Genomic DNA, 20,085 nt, shown 5'->3' with positions numbered 1-20,085 from the left:
GCCCGCTGGCCCTTGACAGGCTCCGCACGTGCTCGACCGAGCGGCCCCTGCAGCAGCGTGAGTCCCGCCACCGCCCCGGGGCTGCGGCGTGTGGACGGATCAGCACGAGCCGCCTGGACCTTCCCTTTAAGGCCGCCTGCCGGTCGGCGTAGAGGAGCAGCCTTAAAGCGGCGTCGGCACACCCACAGGGTGGGAGCAGGGCCTCCGGGCCGGGCCAGGCTCGCCCGCGCTTCCCCTTTAAGCCCTAGTTCCCGTCGGAGGGCAGCCGTGTGCTGGCTGCTCGGACGCGCCATGGCGGCGGCCGCCCGCCTCGCGCTGCTGCTGCACCTCCTGCTGCTGCCGCCGCTGCCGCCGGGCCCGGGCCCCGCCGCCGCCTACTTCCCCGAGGAGCGCTGGAGCCCCGAGTCGCCGCTGCAGGCGCCGCGTGTGCTCATCGCCCTGCTGGCCCGCAACGCGGCGCACGCGCTGCCCGCCGTGCTGGGCGCCCTCGAGCGGCTGCGGCACCCCAAGGCGCGCGCCGCGCTGTGGTGAGAGCAGAGCCCGGGCCCCGCTCCCCGCCTGGGACCGCTCCCGGGTGCCCGCGCCCGCGCCAGGGCTGCCGCAGACACGCCGGGGAGGAAGCTTTTCCTGCCACGGAGCAGCCGGAAGGGCCTGGAGGGAGCTCCTGGCTCCGGGCAGCTTTCCCGGGGCGGAGGCGGGCGGCGGGGGGAGGGAGGCGCACTGCAGCCGCCTCGGGAGCAGCCCGGCCCGGTCGGTCCTGGGCCCTGGCAAATCTGGCAGTGGTGATGGGGGAGGAGAGGCAGCATCCCTGTGTCTTGAGGGGGCCAGGGCAGGGCAGCGCTGGCAGGCGCCCTGAGGAAGAGGGCAGCTCTGAGGCGCGCTCCCACCCCTGCATGGAGCGGGGGCCAGGCGGGGAGGCTGGGAAGCCGGCTGCGTAACGGTGAGTTGCTGCTGGGTGTCTGCAGGGTGGCGACAGACCACAACGTTGACAACACGACAGCCGTGCTGCGGGAATGGCTGATCCACGTGCAGAGCCTCTATCACCACGTGGAGTGGAGGCCGATGGAGGAGCCCAGGTGAGGTGTCGCCAGTGAATTCAGGGGGTACTGCTCAGGTCATTGACGTCCTGGGTAATAGGGTAAACGCAGGGCTGAAGGCTTGGGTAAAGGTGAGGCTAACCTTGGGGGTAGGGCAGGGATTGGGAAAGATCTGGTGGATCCTTGTGCTGCTGGAGAGCTGATGGGGTTATGTGCTCAGTGACCGGTGTCCTTGCTTTGAGGCACGTGGTGACTACTTTTCTTGTTGTACAATCTGTTTCTGCACCCCACGAAGTCCTTGCGAGCACATGGGTCAACAACTGATTCTTTTCTCCCCATTCTCAGCACTGCCCTGACCCCTTCCCAGCCACTGCCGTCCTCTTCATCTCCATACCAGTTCCCTCCCTGATTCTACAGACCCATACCTCTAACTGGTGTGCTGCCTACTGCTTGTCCCTCTCCAAGCCAGTGTGAGCGAGTGTCAGGAACTAGAAGGTAGTTTGCTAACACAGGACTTGTTTTTTGGAGGCAAGTCAGCTTGCTCTGGGCTTCTGACAGCGGAAGGCATCCTGGCCCCTTCGGCCTTGCACATCTGCCTGGCTGAAAATCGTGGAACATGGCCCATCTGCAGGTGCTGTCCCTTGTCACCTTAGCACTGCTCTAACCTTTGCACATTAGAAAAAATATTTGTATTTACCCTTTCAGAAACTGCTGGCACTGAGGAGATGGAATGAGATCTTGCTTTATTTGGTTTTGCTGGCTTGAGAGGGGTCACTTGGGAGCAGTGTTCTGGAGAGCAGGTCAGGGCAGAGCAGTGATAGAAGTCACTGTGTGGTGAGATTGGCTTAGCTGTGATTGCAGAGCCAATAGGCATTCAGAAACGTTCCCATGCTAGCTGGGTGAAGGCAGTGGATTCTTCTGCGCGTTGAGGATATCTTAATCTAGGGTGTAATTGTGTCTGTGGAATGTAGGAGAAAAATCATGCCTCTGTACTGAGTGGCTTCCCTTTCCTGTAATGTGTTGGGAACCTTTACAAAGGAGTGAGAGAGGCTGCTGCTTGTTGCTGCTCTCTACGGAGAAAGTATAAAAAACATGCAGGGCGACTGTTAGTACCTTGGTTTAAAAAGCCTCCTGGACCGGTGTGTTGCTAAAGGAGGATGGGTGCATTCTGCAGATACTCCCTTTTCACGTCTGGCATTTGCTCCTGCTGAGCTCATTCCTACTGTACCTTTTAGTTCTGTATTTTCATCTCGCATAGATATTTTCAGAAAGGAGAATAAGGGGGTGGGTTGAATCTGACTGGAACTTTAACTGCATTTGAATCTCTGGCAGGTCATACCCGGATGAGGAAGGCCCAAAGCACTGGTCAAATTCTCGCTATGAGTATGTGATGAAGCTCAGACAGGCAGCCTTGAAATCTGCCCGGGACATGTGGGCTGACTACATCCTGGTAAGAGAATCTGTGATGCTAGTAGGCTTGACTGTTTGTTTCATCACAGTTTTTCAGATGAGCAGAAATGCTAGCTAGCATTTGCTGAAATAAGGAGGGGTGAACCAATAGAGAATTTTTGGGCCAATACTAATGACTGATTTTTAATGAGCCATATCAGAATTGGATTGTTATCGGCTTATATGCAGTCAGGCAGCTGGAGACTGGTGTCTGGTTGGTAAGTCTGTGGGGGGGGGGGGGGGGGCGCAGATTGAGGTCCCCGTGGTGAGGGAGGGAATGGGGCAGGGGCAGGTGCTGCACAGCCGGGGCAGGGCAGGGGACAGAGCTGCAAGCAGCTTGTCTGGGGGGGTTCAGCTCCCTCCGTTGCATGCACCCTGGGAGGGCATGGGGGGCATCTGCCCCTGGATCTGCGTGCAGGGTGGACTGCCGCTGTGAGCTGTGGTCGGGAGCGGTGCCAAGCCTTTTCCAACAAGGGCTGGGTTGAGCTGTGCTCGGGGCAGATGGCAGTGGTGCTGGGAGGGGGCCTATGGTGGGGAGCTATAGTAGGGCTGTGCGAGGCTTTGGACTGTGCTTCAGATCCAGACAAGCTTTGGGCACTTTGGCATCCGAAGCAGCATGTCTAGATCAAAGCGTTGGCTTCGTTAGGCTTTCCGAAGTGGTTCGGAGTTTCTGAAGCACTTCGGAAAAGCTTTGGAGCCACTTCAGAGATCCGGCCATAGGGTATAATGGGGAAACAATTAAATATGTATAACTTTGTTGTTTTTTGTCTGATTTGGATGAAATTTGCAGGGGTTGTAACCTCTGCTGAGAGCATGAAGCCTGCCAAGTTTCAAGAAGATGCAGGGGTTCGGGGGGAACTGCACCCCAAATTCTTGAAAGCAAAACTCGTGTCACGTCTACGTGTTACACCACAGGGGGGTGAAAACTGCAGGGGTGGTGGCCTCTGCTCAGGCCATGAAGCCTGCCACGTTTCGAAGAGATAAGTGCAGGGGTTTGGGGGAAACTGCACCTCAAGCTGCTGACAGGCAAAACTCGTGACGTGGGTGATGCTTTGTGTGTTAAGGCACAGCAGAGTGAAAGCTGCAGGGATGGTAGCCCCTACTGTGGCCACGACGCCTGCCAGCTGTCGAGGAGATCAGTGCAGGGCTTCTGGGTTCTGGGGCCCTGCATCTCTGGTCACAGGCAGGCAAAATTTGTGACAAGGGGGCTTGTGCAACTGTGTCTGTCTTGGGACATGGTGGGGGGGATGGGGGGACACAGGGGATGACGACTACTGCAGGCCTGGCTGCTAAGCTACTACATTACAAGTTACCAATTAATCATGATTCACTCAGGGACCAGCTCAATACAGTTGCTAGCTAATGTAACAGTTAATTAGCATCAATTAACACCTACAAATCTGAGACTAAGGAGAGGAAGGAATCAATACAGACAGTCAACTGCCCCAAGACGGAGACAGTTAGTTGCACAAGCACCCACGTCACGAGTTTTGTCTGTCAGTAGCTAGAGGTGCAGGACCCCAGAACCCAGAAGCCCTGCGCTTATCTCCTTGAAAGCTGGCAGGCTTCATGGCCGCAGCAGGGGCCACCGTCCCTGCAGCTTTCACCCTGCTGTCCCTTAACACATGCTGTCACCCATGTCACGAGTTTTGCCTGTCAGCAGCTTGAGGTGCAGTTCCCCCCAAACCTTTGCTCCTTTCAACTTGAAACTTGGCAGGCTTTGTGGCCTCAGCAGGGGCCACCACCTCTGCAGTTTTCACCCCACTGTGGCTTAACACATACACGTGACATGAGTTTTGCTTTCAGAAATTTGGGGTGCAGTTCCCCCCAAACCCCTGCACCAATCTTCTTGAAACTTGGCAAGCTTTATGCTCTCAACAGAGGATACAACCCCTGCAAATTTCATCCAGATCAGACAAAAAACAACAAATTTATAGATATTTCATTGATTCCCCATTATACCCTATGGCCGGATCTCTGAAGTGGCTCCAAAGTTTCAGAGCCGCTTCAGCTGGACTGAAGTGTAAACCTGGTCCAGAGCTCCGGATTGGATCTTTGGCATCCGAAACGGCCGGATCTGAAGCCAGATCAAATAGCTGCCTACTCACACAGGCCTAGGCTGCAGCCACCCCAGTATTCTCTGTAGCCACCACCCAGTGCCACCCCAGCCCACAGTGGCAGCCTGCCTTCAGCCTGCACACAGATCCAGGGGCACATGCCCCCCATGCCCTCCCGGGGTGCATGCAGGAGGAGGCGCCTCCCCACTTCCCCCGGGACGGCTTCGTCCCGTGCTCCGCTCTGGCTGTGCAGCACCAGCCCCAAACCCAATCCTTCTGTCACCACGGAGGCCTCAAACTGCACCCCACCCCTTCCTTCGCAATGGACTTAACAGCTGGACCTGGCTGCTCTCCATACTGCTGGGCTGTGCTCCTGGCTGCCTCATGCTGTGCTGCAGCTGCACGCATGCATGGGGTGTTTAGCAGTGGCATTATCAGCCACATTTTCCTTATATCGATCTGATATGGAAACAATGCATCGGTGCACCTTTAGAAATAAGGGCAGTATTATGTAGTTAGTATGGACAGCCTGGGGTTGGAGACATCCCCAGTGGTGTGTTTTGAAGCCAGTGAAATACATTAACAGAGTGTGAACAGGAGCAGTTTTAACAACCTGACTGGTTAATATTAACTGTGGTTTGTTTTGGCTGTTTGTAGTTTGTGGATGCAGATAATATCCTGACAAACCCAGACACTCTGAGCCTGCTGATGGCGGAGAATAAGACGGTGATAGCACCTATGCTAGATTCTCGTGCTGCCTATTCTAACTTCTGGTGTGGGATGACCTCACAGGTAGGGAGAGACATCTGACCCTGAAACACCTATTTTACGGCTTTCCTACTGCTTTTCTAAATCATTTTAAATGATGTTGATGGTCCCTGTTTATACCTCTTTGGGGGATTGGATTATAGGGCAGCGTTTCCTAACCTTTTTCACCCTGTGGTACACTTATATGGCCGCCTCCACCCCACGGTGCACCAGCCGAGCAGGGGGGAGGGGGGCAGTAGCAAGTGGCCGAACGCCGTGGAGTGGGGTGGGGGAGGGAGGCAGGGGATTGGGTGGCGAGTGGTGTCTGAATCAGTGTCTGGAGCCATGCTCCCCATCTGTCTGGCTGCTGGCAGTAGCAGCAGGTGTGGGACATGGCTCCAGCCCAAAATGCTACAGCACAGCAGTTGGAAAACACTGCTGTAGGGGTTTAAGGAGTTCACAGCTGTGCCCCCCTAGTTTTTGCTCGCTATATTGCAGTCACACAGCAGCTCCTGTTCCTCTCTGCTGCTACTTGGGGACCCCTGGGTCATTGCTGGAATAGTTCAGTACTGCTGCGGCTGGAGGGGGCAGCGGGGAGCAATCATAAACCCATGCCTTCCTCGTGATGGCTCATGTGAGACTGTCCACTTCTCCTTTTCAGGGTTATTACAAACGTACTCCTGCCTACATTCCTATTCGGAAGCGGGATCGTCGTGGTTGCTTTGCTGTCCCCATGGTGCATTCCACCTTCCTGATCGACCTGAGAAAGGAGGCCTCCTGGGATCTCACCTTCTACCCTCCACACCCAGACTACACCTGGTCCTTTGACGATATCATTGTCTTTGCATTTTCCTGTAAGCAGGCAGGTGAGGCAATGGATGTTTGCTTGCATATGTTATGTGTACTTCTGCTCTGTGGTGACTATGGAAATGCCTTCTGTCAGCCTTCAGAAAGGGAAGTAGGTTTCCTGCCACATTGATAATGGGAGATGTTTTAGCCTCATGAGCATATTATATGTTAATGTTTTTATTTTTTTTCCATTGCAGCATCTGTCCCTGTCTCTGCCCTTTTTTCTGCTTGTAGCCTTGCTGCAGTGATATTACAGGGCCAAAGAATAAAACTTTTACCACTGTTAGTCTGTTTATGAAATTACTTTCAGCTGCCTTTGCACAAAAGTTCACAGCTGCTTTGGAACAGGAACTAGTCTGAGCTGGCTGAGCAAGGCTTTTTAGACAGAAGGTGGAAAGAGTGATACAAAATAGGAGGTATAAAGCAGGGAAGGAAAATGACATGAAGGAATGGGTGTGATAACAAGAACTTGAGGGTCACATTGTAGATAGTGTTCAGGATGTGACCAAAGCTGCTGGAGATGCTCATTTCATTTTCTGCTCTTTCTCTGACCAGTCTGGTCTGGCCATCTTTTAGGATGAGGATGATGGTCTACCTGCTTTTTCAGTGACCCAGTGACTAAGCAGTGTTCAGAAAAGGGCTGGTAACCTTATTCTGTGAAACAGTAACCAGTAAAACATATTTGGATTGCTTCAGCAACAAAATAACTTCCTTCCTTATTTTTAGAAGTGTTTGCTATGACAATTTGAGCTTCTCTCAGCAGTTTGTTATAGTCACTACCATACTTATTTTTACTTAATCCATCCCTGCCTTTGAGGCAGAGCCAGGACTCTGCATGGGTGCTAGCTGTCAACAGGCAATGTCAAGTTCAGCAAAACTCGGCCCTCTGAAACCCAGGAGCTGCAGAGTTAAGGTACATGCCAGTGCAACTCTAACTCTGTCCCCCTACTGAGAGGTGCTCCAGTAGATTTCTATCAATACTCACACTTGGCAGACCATTCACATCACTCGCGAAATGGAGCATAGAGCTACTCTAGGAAAGAGCCTAAATTATTCTCTCAGCTGAGGCAAAAAGTGTGCTTAGATGAGAGACTGAACAGGAGCAGCCTATGTCTACTACATACAATTGAGGAGCTGAGCCTACGTTCCAGAAGCAGCCTTGCACCCTTAGCACAGTATGCCATCTAGAGCAACATATTTACATACCCATCATAACACATACCAGTCTTGTATCCTACCTCCCTGCTGACTTTCCCCAGAACAAGAAGATGCCAAGGCACTGCTGCTGGCACAATTTATGTAGCTAAATACTGTATGCTTAGGTGTTATGCATGCGTCTAATAGCTCTCATCACATGTGGAGTGAGGTGAGATACTCAGAGGACAGGCTTCTCAAATCATCTCATATTACAGCCATAGGTCTGCCAAGCTTTTTCAGCTAATTCTTCTATCATTCTGTGCAACTACATCTACCACAACTGGAGGGCTTGTGAATGATTACAGGTGGGTATTGGCAGGTAATTCCCCAGGAGCCAGATTTAGCAGGCTGGTATATACCAATTCTATACAACTTTTGGTTTCTCAGTTGTTTTCCCCCCCTAAGTTTACTGAACTTGACATTGTGGCAGGGCCTGAGATATCACCAGGTATTAACAAAACATCTGTGTAAATGAAGATTTTTGGAGTGGCAATGTGTGGAGGGTTCAAATTTTTAACAGGATGAGAAGGGCTTTTTTGGAGGAAATGGGTATTCATCCCATTTAGGGAACTGTGACTATTACATAGGTCTCCAGTTGAGGTATTATTGTGGCCAGCTAAAGGGTGTGAATCCAAAGTAGTCCTTTCTGCTTTTGTACCCCGTATTATAGTATAGTGGAATTCACACTTTTTTCTGTTTGTTTTACTGATGTGTACCCCTGCAATTATGTGTGATGGATAGTAAAATGAATGCTTTGTTACCACAAGCACCCTATAATCCCTTTAGCAACTGGAGAGAGATGACAAAATCTTCATGTCTTCTGCTTTTTTCCTCCATTTACAATTTCCCTTTCCTATGTTTTCCCATTCCCTCTGCTTGTGTACTCTCCAGAAGTTAACAGTGTACCTACAGAAGCATGTGTGGTCCAGTCTGAGATACTCTTAGGGTGGAATGGGGAGTGTGGTCACAGTTTGAAATGTTTGGAGAATGGAGTTGTTGACAAGGTAGGAAGGGAAACTGTGGATGTGGTTTGTCTACAAAACCTTGACAGTTTTATTCTATGCTACTTATTGCAACATTTAGTTTGCAAAGGAAGACTGGTATGTCTGTCTTCATCTGTACCCACTTTGCCCACTGCCACCATTTCCCAGTTTACTTCTTGCCCCATTAAGCAACTTAGGTCTTTAGAACCTGTGACCTTGTGTCATACCATGTTGCTTCACAGTTGCTGCAGGCAGCAGCTTATTGTATGGTGGTTCGCTTTCTTAGTTGTCCACGTTCTTAGCTCTGTAAACCAAAGCTGCACATTGAACCAGAACCCCGTGCCCCTACTGTGTGTCATGTCCCCACTTCCCCAGCCATGTCCTGGCCTGCCTAGTCCGCTTCCAAACTCCACCTGTTCTGGTCAGCTTCCTTTCCACATACCAGAGTGGCACATACCTTTACTTTCTTATTCTGTGTCTTTCAGAAGCTTACATTTCTGTTATTTTTCAGGGACCCAAAACTCTACCTTAGGAGCACCCTTGCTTCTCTCTCTGCCGTACTAGTGCACATGTTGGCCTGTGTCCTCTGGAGGGGACTGAAGCCTTTGGATCTTAGTGTACAGCATGTGTAGATCAGGACAGCTGAATTATTTGTTTAATAGTGATTTCAGTATCTCTTCCCCAAAAGATCGAGGGAAGGGATGCCAGGCATTGGGGGTGGGTTGGGGGCAGAATGTCACCTAACTCGGCTTTGCTGCCTGACAGTCAGAACTGTAATTTGAGCTCCAAATCTTACCAAAAATTTTGGTAAAGTTTGTGAATTATAAGAAATGTTGGCACGGTGGGGGGGCGATGACAACGGGGGGCAGTGAACCTTTTGGGAGGTTGTATCTTGTGAACTCTTTGTTTGGCTGCCCCCCTGCTCTGGATGACTTGCCTTATCCCACATCCTCATGAGGTAGAGTGAATTTTTGCAGGGAATCCTAGTACTAGGAGTTGACTTTCAAACAGTAAGGGCTTCCCACATTGCACTCTAGCAGAGCTGGCGCTCTGTTATAACAAGCAACTCCACATAACAGGCACTGTTAGGATTTTGTTACCTTGCAGCACTTGGACTATAGGTTTTGGCCCAATGTAGTCCTTTGCTGTTGTTTTACTCAGGCCATGGGAGATCCCTTGTCCCCAGCTTCTTAAGTCAGCCAAAGAACACCTTGTCAGGTGTACAGGGCTAGTTTTGTCACTTGTGGAGAGCTGAGCACTGTCCTACTTGTGCCTGTTTGTGTGTGTTCATTTCAGAAGTCCAGATGTTTGTGTGCAACAAGGACGTTTATGGCTACCTGCCAGTACCTCTGAGATCCCACAGCACTCTTCGGGACGAGGCGGAGAGCTTCATGCATGCGCAGCTGGAGGTCATGGGTAAGGGCCATATCTGGCACATGCAAAATTAAGGCCCACAGAGGCCCGGGAAGGGAGTTACTTTAGTGTGTGTGTTTTTTTGTTTTTTTGTTTTTTTTCTCCTGTACTCCTTTGCCTTTGTCCTGGAGATTTGCTCTCTGGCGTCAAACCTAGATTTTCTTATTTTTGGAAGTGGGGGGAGGCAGGGGGGGTCAGGAACTCTGCCCCCTACATGTAGTGAGGAGAGCAGCATGGTCTTGTCTGCTGGTAGCTGAATAACTTGTTTAGCTTCTATGAATGCTTTTTGTGCTGCATAAAAACAGACCAAAGATGTGGTGGCATCCCTTTAGTGGTAAGAAGTACTACAATCCTTTGAGGCCTCTGGTTTCCTTGGGCTACAGTGTGCCACACAAGCCTCTTTCAGTTTCCCTTCTCCTGGCCTCTGGTCTCAGCAGGACTGTATGGCAGCGCCATCCACCCTGGCATGTGTGTGCATTGCTGTCAAGTCTGGTGTGTACTGTACAGGGAGTGTCCTGGAGTTTGCTGGACTCCATCCCTGCTCCCTTGGGTAATAAGCAGGGTAAGATTCACAGTATATCTTTGTATTGCCCCTGGCAGCACAAAGATTCTTTTAGTAAAGTGGAACTGACCTCTCTTGACCAGTAGTTAAAGGGATGGGGACTGATTCCTTGATGTTTAGAAGCAACTTGTAAATTGGAGTACTGCAGAAGGGGGAGTATGGGCTAATACCATTCGTTTCCAAACAGTTTTATAAATCTGAGGCTAGAGCCCTATTCCTCTGACTTTCTTAGGCTGCATGTAGGGCGTACATACTTCTTCATTCTTCACAAGCTTCCATTCTCCTGATCTCTGAAACTGAATGGCTTCTGCCGATGGAGCTCTAGTCAATGGTTTCCTGTTCAAACATACTGTCCTTAATTGACTGGTGGAGATAGGGGTGTCCTCCCAACAAGAAGAATAACCAGAGGCATATAGTAAATTTCATAATGCGGCAGCTGCTTGTTCAACAGGAGTAAAAAATGTAAAGTCTATGGTGGAAAGAGGCTGCAGTTGTGGAAAAGATCCTTTATTTCCCTTTCTCCAGCCTTAGTTGATTCACAGAATCATAGAAAAATAGGGCGGGAAGTGATTTCTGGATTAATTGGATTGTTTATATCCAGGTGTTCTGGTGTGAGTTTTCTTGGAGGCTTGCCCCCACTGTTGCAATTGATGGTGCCTCTTTTGCAGTTGTAGGGGTTGAAAGAGATCCCTTGGTTGCGGTCTATGGAAGTTAATGTCTTTGATGAAATGGACTGTAAATGGGTTTCTGTATTTTCCCCTTAGTGAAGAACCCTCCAGTGGAACCTTCGCAATATGTGTCGGTCCCGCCCAAGATACCTGATAAGATGGGTTTTGATGAGGTGAGATGAGGCTTTTTGCCATGCGCTTGCATTGCTGAAAGCAAGAATGACGTTTAGTCTGCATGAGTTGATGCAACAGGCTTCCCCCTTTTCATTCTGTACTGACTTCAGACTAATATCTGTGAGCCACTCTGTTGAATCTTGATGAAACTCCTGCTGAGATGCGACATGGAGCAGGGTTGTTGTGGTGTCCTTTCTTTTCCTGATGTGACAGGAGCCTCCTTTCTAGCCATGGACTTCCTTTTTTCCAGGTGTTCATGATTAATCTGAAGCACCGGACAGACCGACGTGACCGAATGCTGCAGACGCTATATGAGCAGCAGATAGAGTGCAAAATTGTTGAGGCTGTGGATGGAAAGTAAGTGTGAAGCATAACCTTGTGGCCAGTCCAGTTCTAACATGCAAAAGTAGTGGGGACACTCATCCCAGTCAGTCCCTGGGTAGGAGTTGACAGTGATTATTTTTTTCCTAGAGATGCAGCAGCGGGAGAAGGCAACTTGGTTGCTTGGTGGAGGGGAGAAAGAGGAGCCAGATGCTCTGGATTTCAGTGCTTTGCAGTCACTGTTAAAAGCACTGAGGCCTAGGAGTTCTGCATGCACTGAGACATTTTCTTTTTCCTTCCACCTGGTCTATGGTTAAAGAGGCAGTAGAGTACAGAAGATTTGGCCTTATGCATTCCTCTGATAATCTCTTCTCTGTGCACATGCATGCACACACATCTCTTCAGGCTGAGGGAACAAGCTGCTGGCTGCATAGCACCTTGAGCTGTTTCCAGAAAAGTTGTTGTAATGACCTAAACTGCCTGTGTCCTGTATAAATTGACCATGTGGCAGTGAATAATCCTAGAAACTTGTGTTCTGTTTCTCTACAGAAACAGCCATGTGAAAGGCTCAGGTAAGTGGCTTAGGCATTCCTTGGGGAGGGAAGTTGTGTTGGTGAACATTAGCAGAGAATCCAAAGTGAGCCTGTGATGTGTGCTGACTAGGAGGTACTAATCCTTGTTTTACTTGTTTACAGAGCTATGAACAGCAGCGAGGTGGAGGCTTTGGGGATTAAAATGCTTCCAGGTTATCAGGATCCATACCATGGCCGTCCACTCACTAAAGGGGAGCTGGGATGTTTTCTTAGTCACTACAAGATCTGGAAGGAGGTGAGTGAGCGAGTGATACTGTGTTCTTTGGTGGACCTCTGCCACCATTGGGATATTGTTCTTCTTTGGGTCTGAGACCTGATAAAGAAAAAGCTGCAGCAAGGCAGGGAGGAGGGGCATGCTTTGCAGGTGCTCTGACTTGACTGTGAGAAGTCTCTCTCTGCTAAATTGCCAGATTGTGGAGAGAGGGCTGGAGAAATCAGTCGTGTTTGAGGATGACCTGCGTTTTGAGATTTTCTTTAAGCGACGTTTGATGAACCTAATGTACGACTTGGAAGACGAGGGCCTAGATTGGGACCTGATGTAAGTGCAGAGCCTGAAAAGTTATTTTGGTGCTATATATGATTTTTCTGCATGAAAAGGGGATGGGGAGTGAATAGTGAGATGACAGACTGGGAGCAGGGTGGGACACACACTTATCTGTGACAAGTTACATTCTGGTTACAGCAGAGGCCCATGGGCAACTAACTACTTCAGGTTTTTTCATTGGAAAGCACAGGATTGGTGAGCATGGAGTGTCCTTCCAAATGGAAAGTGGATTTCTGCTGTGCCAGGAAGTTGTTATTCTATAAGAGTGCCTCCTTGACTTCTGCCTAGCATGTGTAGCTGCGGGCATGAGGATTTCATAGATTCAGGGACCCAGAAGAGATTGCTATGACAATTTAATCTGACCTCTGACTATCACACAGGCCTCAGAACTTTGCCTATGCATAAACCCCTAATACGGAAGCCAGAGCTGGAACATACCTGTTAACACAAACCTCTACTTCTTGCTGCTCTGTGCCCCACAGCTACATTGGGAGAAAGCGAATGCAAGTGGAGCACCCAGAGAAGTCTGTGCCTCATGTGAGAAACCTAGTGGAAGCTGATTATTCCTACTGGACTCTGGCCTATGTGATTTCACTGCAGGGCGCCCAGAAGCTGCTGGCAGCTGAGCCGCTGTCTAAAATGTTACCGGTGGATGAATTCCTTCCTGTCATGTTTGACAAGCATCCTGTGTGAGTCTTGGCAGTGTTCACATGGGGCATTGATGGTAGGGGGTAGGGAAAGGACCTGCTGCCTTAGTTAATAGAAATAATGGGTTATGGGCAGGGACAAGGGGATATTAGGCATTGTACTCTGAACTGAGAAGCTCACTTAACCACTTCAGGGATGCCCCACAGCTTCTCTCTTTGGTGAAGGAATCTGTGTCATCTATTAGCATCAGTAGGTTACCAGGGAACAGTTCCAGTGTTCTCAAGTGAGAAACAAAATCTGACTTCTCCATCATAGTAAATGGACTTGATGCTGGGCATATTGCAGAGGCCTAAATAGCTTTTGCTCCTGTCAGCAATTTCCATGAAGAACGTTGGGTTGTTAACATTTTTCTTCAAATGTTTTTGGACTTTTGTTGGCGGAAGGAACCCCAAACTGTTTCAGTCTTCAGTACCCCTTAGAGTTTTCACCAGATGCCCATCGTGGGTGAGATCAGACATTTCCTGAAGAAGTTTCTATTTGAACAAATATAGTATTTGTTGTCAATGCTCAGAAATCCTACTAGGTACTAGTTCTTCCATGAGCAGGCCACTGGAATTGCAGAGGCTGCTGGGTAACTTGCTTACTCTTGGGGAGCAGGAGAAGGGACACACTGTAGCCTATTTGTAGTTCCTTGGTTGGCCCAAAAACCTTAATGACATGGCTTTAGAACAGGGGTGGGCAGAATGGTGGATCTGGCTAACAGCTGGACTCCATTTCCCAGCAGCCCCTGCCTGTGTTGCTGCAGCGGGCGTCCGTGAAGACCGCAGAAGTGGCAGGGCAGTGACAGGGGGACCAGGGTTTCCATGGAGACCAGTTCCAGCAGCACTGGCAGGGCATGCACCTGGGTGGGGAGCAGCTCCGGGGCCTGGATCTCGCAGCAGTGACGGCATGGTCCAGAGCCAGGGCAGAGCTGTAATTCACTGCCTGCATGCCCCTGCCCAGGGCAGTCAGGCAGTGGCTCTGCCCCAACTCCAGACCATGCTATCACTGCTGCAAAATCCTGGCCCTTGGAGCAATTCTCCACCCGCTGCCTTGCCACTTCTTGGGGTCTCCATGGAAAGTGGCTGCAGGAACACAGTCAGGGGCTGCTGGGAAATGGAGTCCACCACTCCCAATCTGGCCCGTGAGTTGGATTTTGCCTGCCCCTGCTTTAGAACCTGCTGTTTTACTGATTTCTGGGAGTGAGCCTCTGATTGCCAGTCTCAGTGGTGGAAAGTTGGGATTCCCTACCTTTGTCAGTGAAAGCTGATGTGGGACGGTTAGGTCATTTTGCCCTCTGGTGTCAGTCTCTGGCATGGCAGTAAGTACCACCTGGCCTTTATGAAACCTCATCACAAGCCAGCTAGGTGAGATTCAGTTGGAGCTCACTGTAACAGGAGGGCGGGCAGGGTTGCCGTGCTCTCCCCTGCTGCCTCCTTTACCGTGCCAAGCTGCCAACTAGCACCCTCAAATTCTTGCCCGCCACGACTTTGATCTCATATATATATTTTATAGGGAGGCTGCCTTTCGTCCTCTTGTCCACGGTTCTCCTGTTATCACTAGTTCCTTTCCTGTATTGGGTGTTCTGTACACCCCAGCCTTATGGGCTATGCGTGGCTCCAACCACGCCCCAAGCCTTGCAGATGTAACTGACATTGTTTGGTCTCCCTCTGCGCCCTCTCTCTCCCTCTGCGCCCTTGCTGGCGCTCGGGCTCTCTGCATCCCCGTCACTCTCTGGGGCTTCTTGCTGCCCCCACTCTCTGGGGCTGGGGTTCCCACACTGCTGTGGGTCCCCTATGAGGCCTCCTCCATCCCCTCTTAGCCTCACCCAAACCACCGGTAACAAACAGCAAACGAAACACAAGCCCCTGAGCTACAATGCAAACTCCAGCCGTCCGGCTATAACATTAATCCAGCCACCCCTAGGGTGCTCCATCCTTTACCAGTCTCCCACAGCTGATGCGTTCAGGGCTCTTCCCTCTCCTCGCTCAGGCAGAGAGCTCCTTCCCCTTTGTCTGCCAGCAGGGAACTGCCTCCTGGCCTCCAGCCTGTGATTTACATAGGAGCCAGGCCCTGCCCCTTCTTGGTCAGCTAACTAGGCAGGTGAGGGTCACTAGTTCCCTCTAGTTGCCTTAGCAACCGGCACCTGATGAGTTATCCTGGCTCTCCAAGTAGCAGGCACCTTAGTGCCCTGCTACAGTCACTCAGACTTTGACAGTGAGCTTGAAAAGCCTCAGACTTTGAAACGTTTTCTGCAGCTGCTGTTCTTTCAGAAGAAAGGTTCCAGGAAGATGATAGAGATGTGAAGGAATTATAGTATGCAAGAACAGGGGATTGGATTTGGGACTGGAGGATTTCCTGGGTCGTCGTGTCTTTATGTGCATCATTCTTTTGAGAGTGGCTGGAGAGATTTGGTTTGGAAGGTTGTGAGAGGTGTGCACTGTATGTGATTGTAATCATGTAGTGGGAAGATGAAGGGTGTCTCAAACAATTATAGGGTGGACAGAGGGACTGGGTTGGAGGATAAAGGTGGACTGAAGGGTGAAAGTAGTGGATATAGCCATGTTTTCTTTTTTCTGCACAGATCTGAGTACAAGAAGCATTTTGAAAACCGGAATTTGCTGGCCTTTTCAGTGGAACCACTTCTGATTTACCCCACACATTACACTGGTGACGATGGTTATATAAGTGATACCGAGACCTCGGTGGTTTGGAATAATGAGAAAGTAAAAACTGACTGGGACCGTGCCAAATCTCAAAAAATGAAAGAGCAACAAGAGCTGAAAAATGAGGCCAGGAACTCAGATGTGCTCCAGTCTCCTCTTGACAGTGCAGCCCGGGATGAACTATGACCAGAGCAGGCCCCTGACAGGGAAAGGAAAAAGGGACTGAGAGGTATAGGGTAGACAGCAGGAGGAGAGTTATAGTAGTAACATCGTTTTTGTGGGGATTACTGGGCTTTCCTTTCCTGTCCAAGGATATGATGGCAAAATAACTTACAGAAAAAAGCCCACAAGGGTTATGGTTGGAGCCCTACTGATCACTGCTGTTTTCAGACTGTAGGAGGGAGAATGCTGGAGGAAGTCAGGTTTGCCAGGCAAATTCATTTAGCTATTGACAGATCCATTGTGCGGCGGAGGTCTTCATACAGCCAGTCACTGTAATGGAGAAGTTTTATTCTTCAGTTTAGGAAATGGGTACCTGGTAGAAAATCTCTTTTCTTGCCTCTGTTGCCACATATGTGCATCTGCACTGGGAATCTCTCTCTTGACATTTGACTGTTCCTTTGGGGAAGTGGGCTGAAATGCAGGCAGATCCTGCAGATTCCAGGGAACAGTTTGTCCTGATATATAGCCTGAGGTCCCCTCTCTGTGTAAGACTTTTCTAGTTTTGTGAAATGTTTGGCTATGGCTTGAACTATGTTCTGCCACCTTGCAAACAGCCCAAAGTGCCTAGAGAAGGAGCACAAGAAGTACTGATATCTCCTCTATTAAGCTCCATCTTGTACCTTAACTGAGTGCTGGCTTCTTAGCCCTGGAGGCTGAAGTGTATTTGCAGGATGGGCAGCAGTGGCACACAGCCCTTAGGCTGTCTAACCCTGATCTGGAGGAGCCTAGAGATGAGAGGGGGTCTGAGAACTGGTGAACCTCCAGTCTTTGCTTGGGTGGGTACTGTACTGATCCAGTCAGTTCTGCCTGGAAGAATAATTGAAAATACCTACAAAATGCTAAGAAATGTCTGGTTTTTTTTCCCATGCATCTTCCACTGTACAGGCAGCTCAGATCCTCTGGGAAAGGTCTGGCCTACCTTTTACAATGAGGGACTGCTGGTTTTTACTCTCTCTCCTGCTGTGGATAACCAAATACTCTCCTCCAGGTGGAGACTTGAGAAGAGTACTTAGTTTGTCTTCCATGATGGGATGTAGGACCTGGGGACAGATGTCCAGATTTTGGTCGTGTTGTCATTTCATCTGTTTGTTGCCAACATTTCCTGGGTCACTTAAAGGACTCATGTTATGGACAATGATTTGATCTCCAATTTTTGCTTCAGTTTTCTGCAGGGCTCTGGTAAAGCTTTCTGTGCACTGCCCCCAGTCCCCATGGCTTTTAGTAGGTTGCCTGTTTTTATTTTGTTTTTCATGCTTTTCCTTTTCTTTGGGTTATGAATCTTTGCAATGTTTCATGTTGGGTCCCATGACAGGACTAGCTGAAATGTGGTTTTCTTTTCTGGGCTCATAAAAGGCACCTTGAGAGCAAAATCCTCCTTGCACTGAAATGCCCCCTGTTCTTCTCCTCTCCAGACCACTTCCTCCTTACAGCTTCTCACAAGAATTTCAGGTTTGAATATCTCCTGCCTTTTTTTTTTTAGGTATAATTTTGAAGCCAAAGCTCCTCTGGCCTTGTGTGAGTGATGCAGCTGGGAACAGAAGCTGCCTTTTAAAATAAAGTTTGAATTGAAATTCTCTACTCAGGTGTTGCAAATGATGGTGGGGAAGAAAAAGGGGCTTTGCTTGAAGCTGGCAGCAGAGGGAGGTGGGGCAGGGTCAGCAGAGGTTGTTGGAGGGGGAAGGGACCCTGGGGGTCAAAGGCATGAGGCTGAGGACCCTATAGACCTTGCTGCAGGGGGTACAGAGGCATTGCCCACATAGGCCTGGGGGTAGGCCTCATAGCAGGAGCCCTGAACCACCAACCATGGCATATATGCCCCCCTCCACCCTGGTAGAGACATGTGCAAGGGCCAGCCCAACTAGTGCCATACCGTGCATGTGCAACTTGGAGGGGACCAGCTGTGCAGTAGGACCTCTGCTGAACTTTCCCTGCACGTGCATACCTAATATGTTTCCTTCACCCCCACCCCCCCACCCCAGGTGGCACATGGGCAGAGGCCAGCTGGATGGGCACTACAATACACACACATAATCAGGAAGGTGGGTCTTGCTGCATTGTGCATGAGTGACTGGACTGGGAGGGGTGGGTGTCCTCATGCCCTTGTGCAGTCTGCACCCCGTTCACTGTGCATGGCCAGGTAAGAGCTCTCTATGCCTCCCAAGCCCACTTAGCCCATTGACAGGGCTGCTCAGCCAGTCACAGCAGGAGGCAGGAGAGTCCAGTGTGCCCGGGCCTCAGAGTGTGCCACCAGACCAATGAGTGTTGCCATTAGCAAAGGGCCAGGACTGGTGTGGTCTGCCCTGATCAGGTCCTTGTGGCCACAGCTGCCCCCGGGGATGGAGCTCTACCCATGGGAGTCACTGAGGCCACAGCTGGCACCTGTGTTACTCCCTGCAAGGACTCCTAGTTCCTGGGGCTGCCAGTCTGCCCTACTCCCTGCACCCAGCACTGCACAGCCTAGGTAAGGAACCCTGCTCTGGGCTGCACCACAGAAATGCCCCCCATGTACTGCCCCTGGTATCACATAACCCCCACCCCAAACCTCCCCATGGAGAAACATCTATGATCCCAGTGTGACCCCTTGACCCTGCCAGGTCCTTCCCAGCACCCATTCTGAAGCCCCAATGCTTATATTAGGGCTCCATGTGCAGCAACCCTGGCCTGTGCACAGCCTCTGCACATGATGACGAGGTGCAATGCAGAGTGATGCTCAGATCTGAGGCTCCAGTAGAACCAGAAGGTACAAGTCATTAGAAATGACAGGAGCTCGCAATACCAGACAAAAATCATACACATAAAAAGACAATATAACAAACCAAACTCCTCTCCTACCTATCCCACCTCACCCCACCTATTGCCACTTCCTACCACTGACCTAGGAGAGGGTCTCCATATCCAACACGTCACTACATAACCTCGTCACCATGTCCAGTAAAGAATGCAGTGCATTTCCCCATGTCCCTCCCCCCCCCCCCAAGCGGTGGGACTCCTCCACCTTACACCCATCCCTCCCTTATTGTCCTCCCCCAAGTCTGTGCCTGCTTCTCTCTCAGGGAGAGTAATATCTGCAGAGCATACATCCACAAAGCAGGGGCAGCTGTGGAGAATACTTTCCTTCAGACCTCTGCCTGAAACACTGCTGAGTCCCCTATGTGCTTCGTGTCCAGCCTCGAGCACCCAGAGAGCAAAACCCTGGGTATTCCCTTTCCTCCCCCATGGAGGATTTGGCCAGCAGCCCACAGCTGATTCCAGAGAACTGTCCAGGGGGCTGGCTCCACCTCCGCACCCCCTGGTTGCTGCAGGACAAGAGTAGGAGGAGGAAGCTTTGGAGCTCCCAGTACAATGTGGTGGATTTTACTTGCGACCCTCCTGCTGAACGCTCTAGACTTGCTTCTGAGGCTCTGGCCAGCTTGAAGGAATCAGAACAACTCCCTGTAGCAGATCATCCCCCACAATATGGGACCAAGGCCCTGGTAGGGAGTGACATTGGCTCCAAGAGCTACACCTCCATGCTGGTTTGTGAGGTGACAGCAGGAGTACCCATAGAAACCACTGCAAGGGACCATGCAAGTAATGACCTGCGTGCAAGGGCAGACCCAGAGTTCCTGCCTTTCTTTTATAAACACCGGCTAATAACCTGCCCTTTGTGGCTGTACCAGATGTTCACAGGGGGACGGGGCCCTGTGGCAGAGACCCCTGTCTGGGGCGTACTGGTGGCTGTGCAGGGGAGCTAGATGCACATGGAACAGCTGTGTGTCAAGCTGTGATCACCTCCCCTCTGCTCCAACCCTGCACCTATTCTGGACCCTGGGAGCAGCTGTCCTTCAGACACCGCCTCATACTTCCTCATTCCTCTTGGACAGTAAAGTGAGATCATTATTATTCTAGGGACACTGAGGCATGGAGGGGTTAGACC

General features: G+C 50.5%; 1 protein-coding gene across 1 annotated transcript; it reads left to right on the top strand.

The window, feature by feature from the left end:
• Window positions 1-187: 187 nt before the first annotated feature.
• COLGALT1 (collagen beta(1-O)galactosyltransferase 1) lies at window positions 188-17,747 on the top strand. The gene is made up of 12 exons (XM_006277067.4): window positions 188-527; window positions 966-1,076; window positions 2,370-2,487; window positions 5,201-5,335; window positions 5,952-6,156; window positions 9,616-9,735; window positions 11,059-11,135; window positions 11,387-11,493; window positions 12,153-12,285; window positions 12,461-12,588; window positions 13,077-13,283; window positions 15,866-17,747. The coding sequence occupies exons 1-12, from the start codon at window positions 292-294 to the stop codon at window positions 16,131-16,133; spliced, it is 1,845 nt and encodes a 614-aa protein (XP_006277129.3). The 5' UTR covers window positions 188-291; the 3' UTR covers window positions 16,134-17,747.
• Window positions 17,748-20,085: the final 2,338 nt, after the last annotated feature.

This window comes from Alligator mississippiensis, chromosome 8 (assembly GCF_030867095.1).
Source record: "Alligator mississippiensis isolate rAllMis1 chromosome 8, rAllMis1, whole genome shotgun sequence".
Taxonomy (NCBI): Eukaryota; Metazoa; Chordata; order Crocodylia; family Alligatoridae; genus Alligator; species Alligator mississippiensis.
This window is presented reverse-complemented; position numbering and strand designations above follow the sequence as displayed.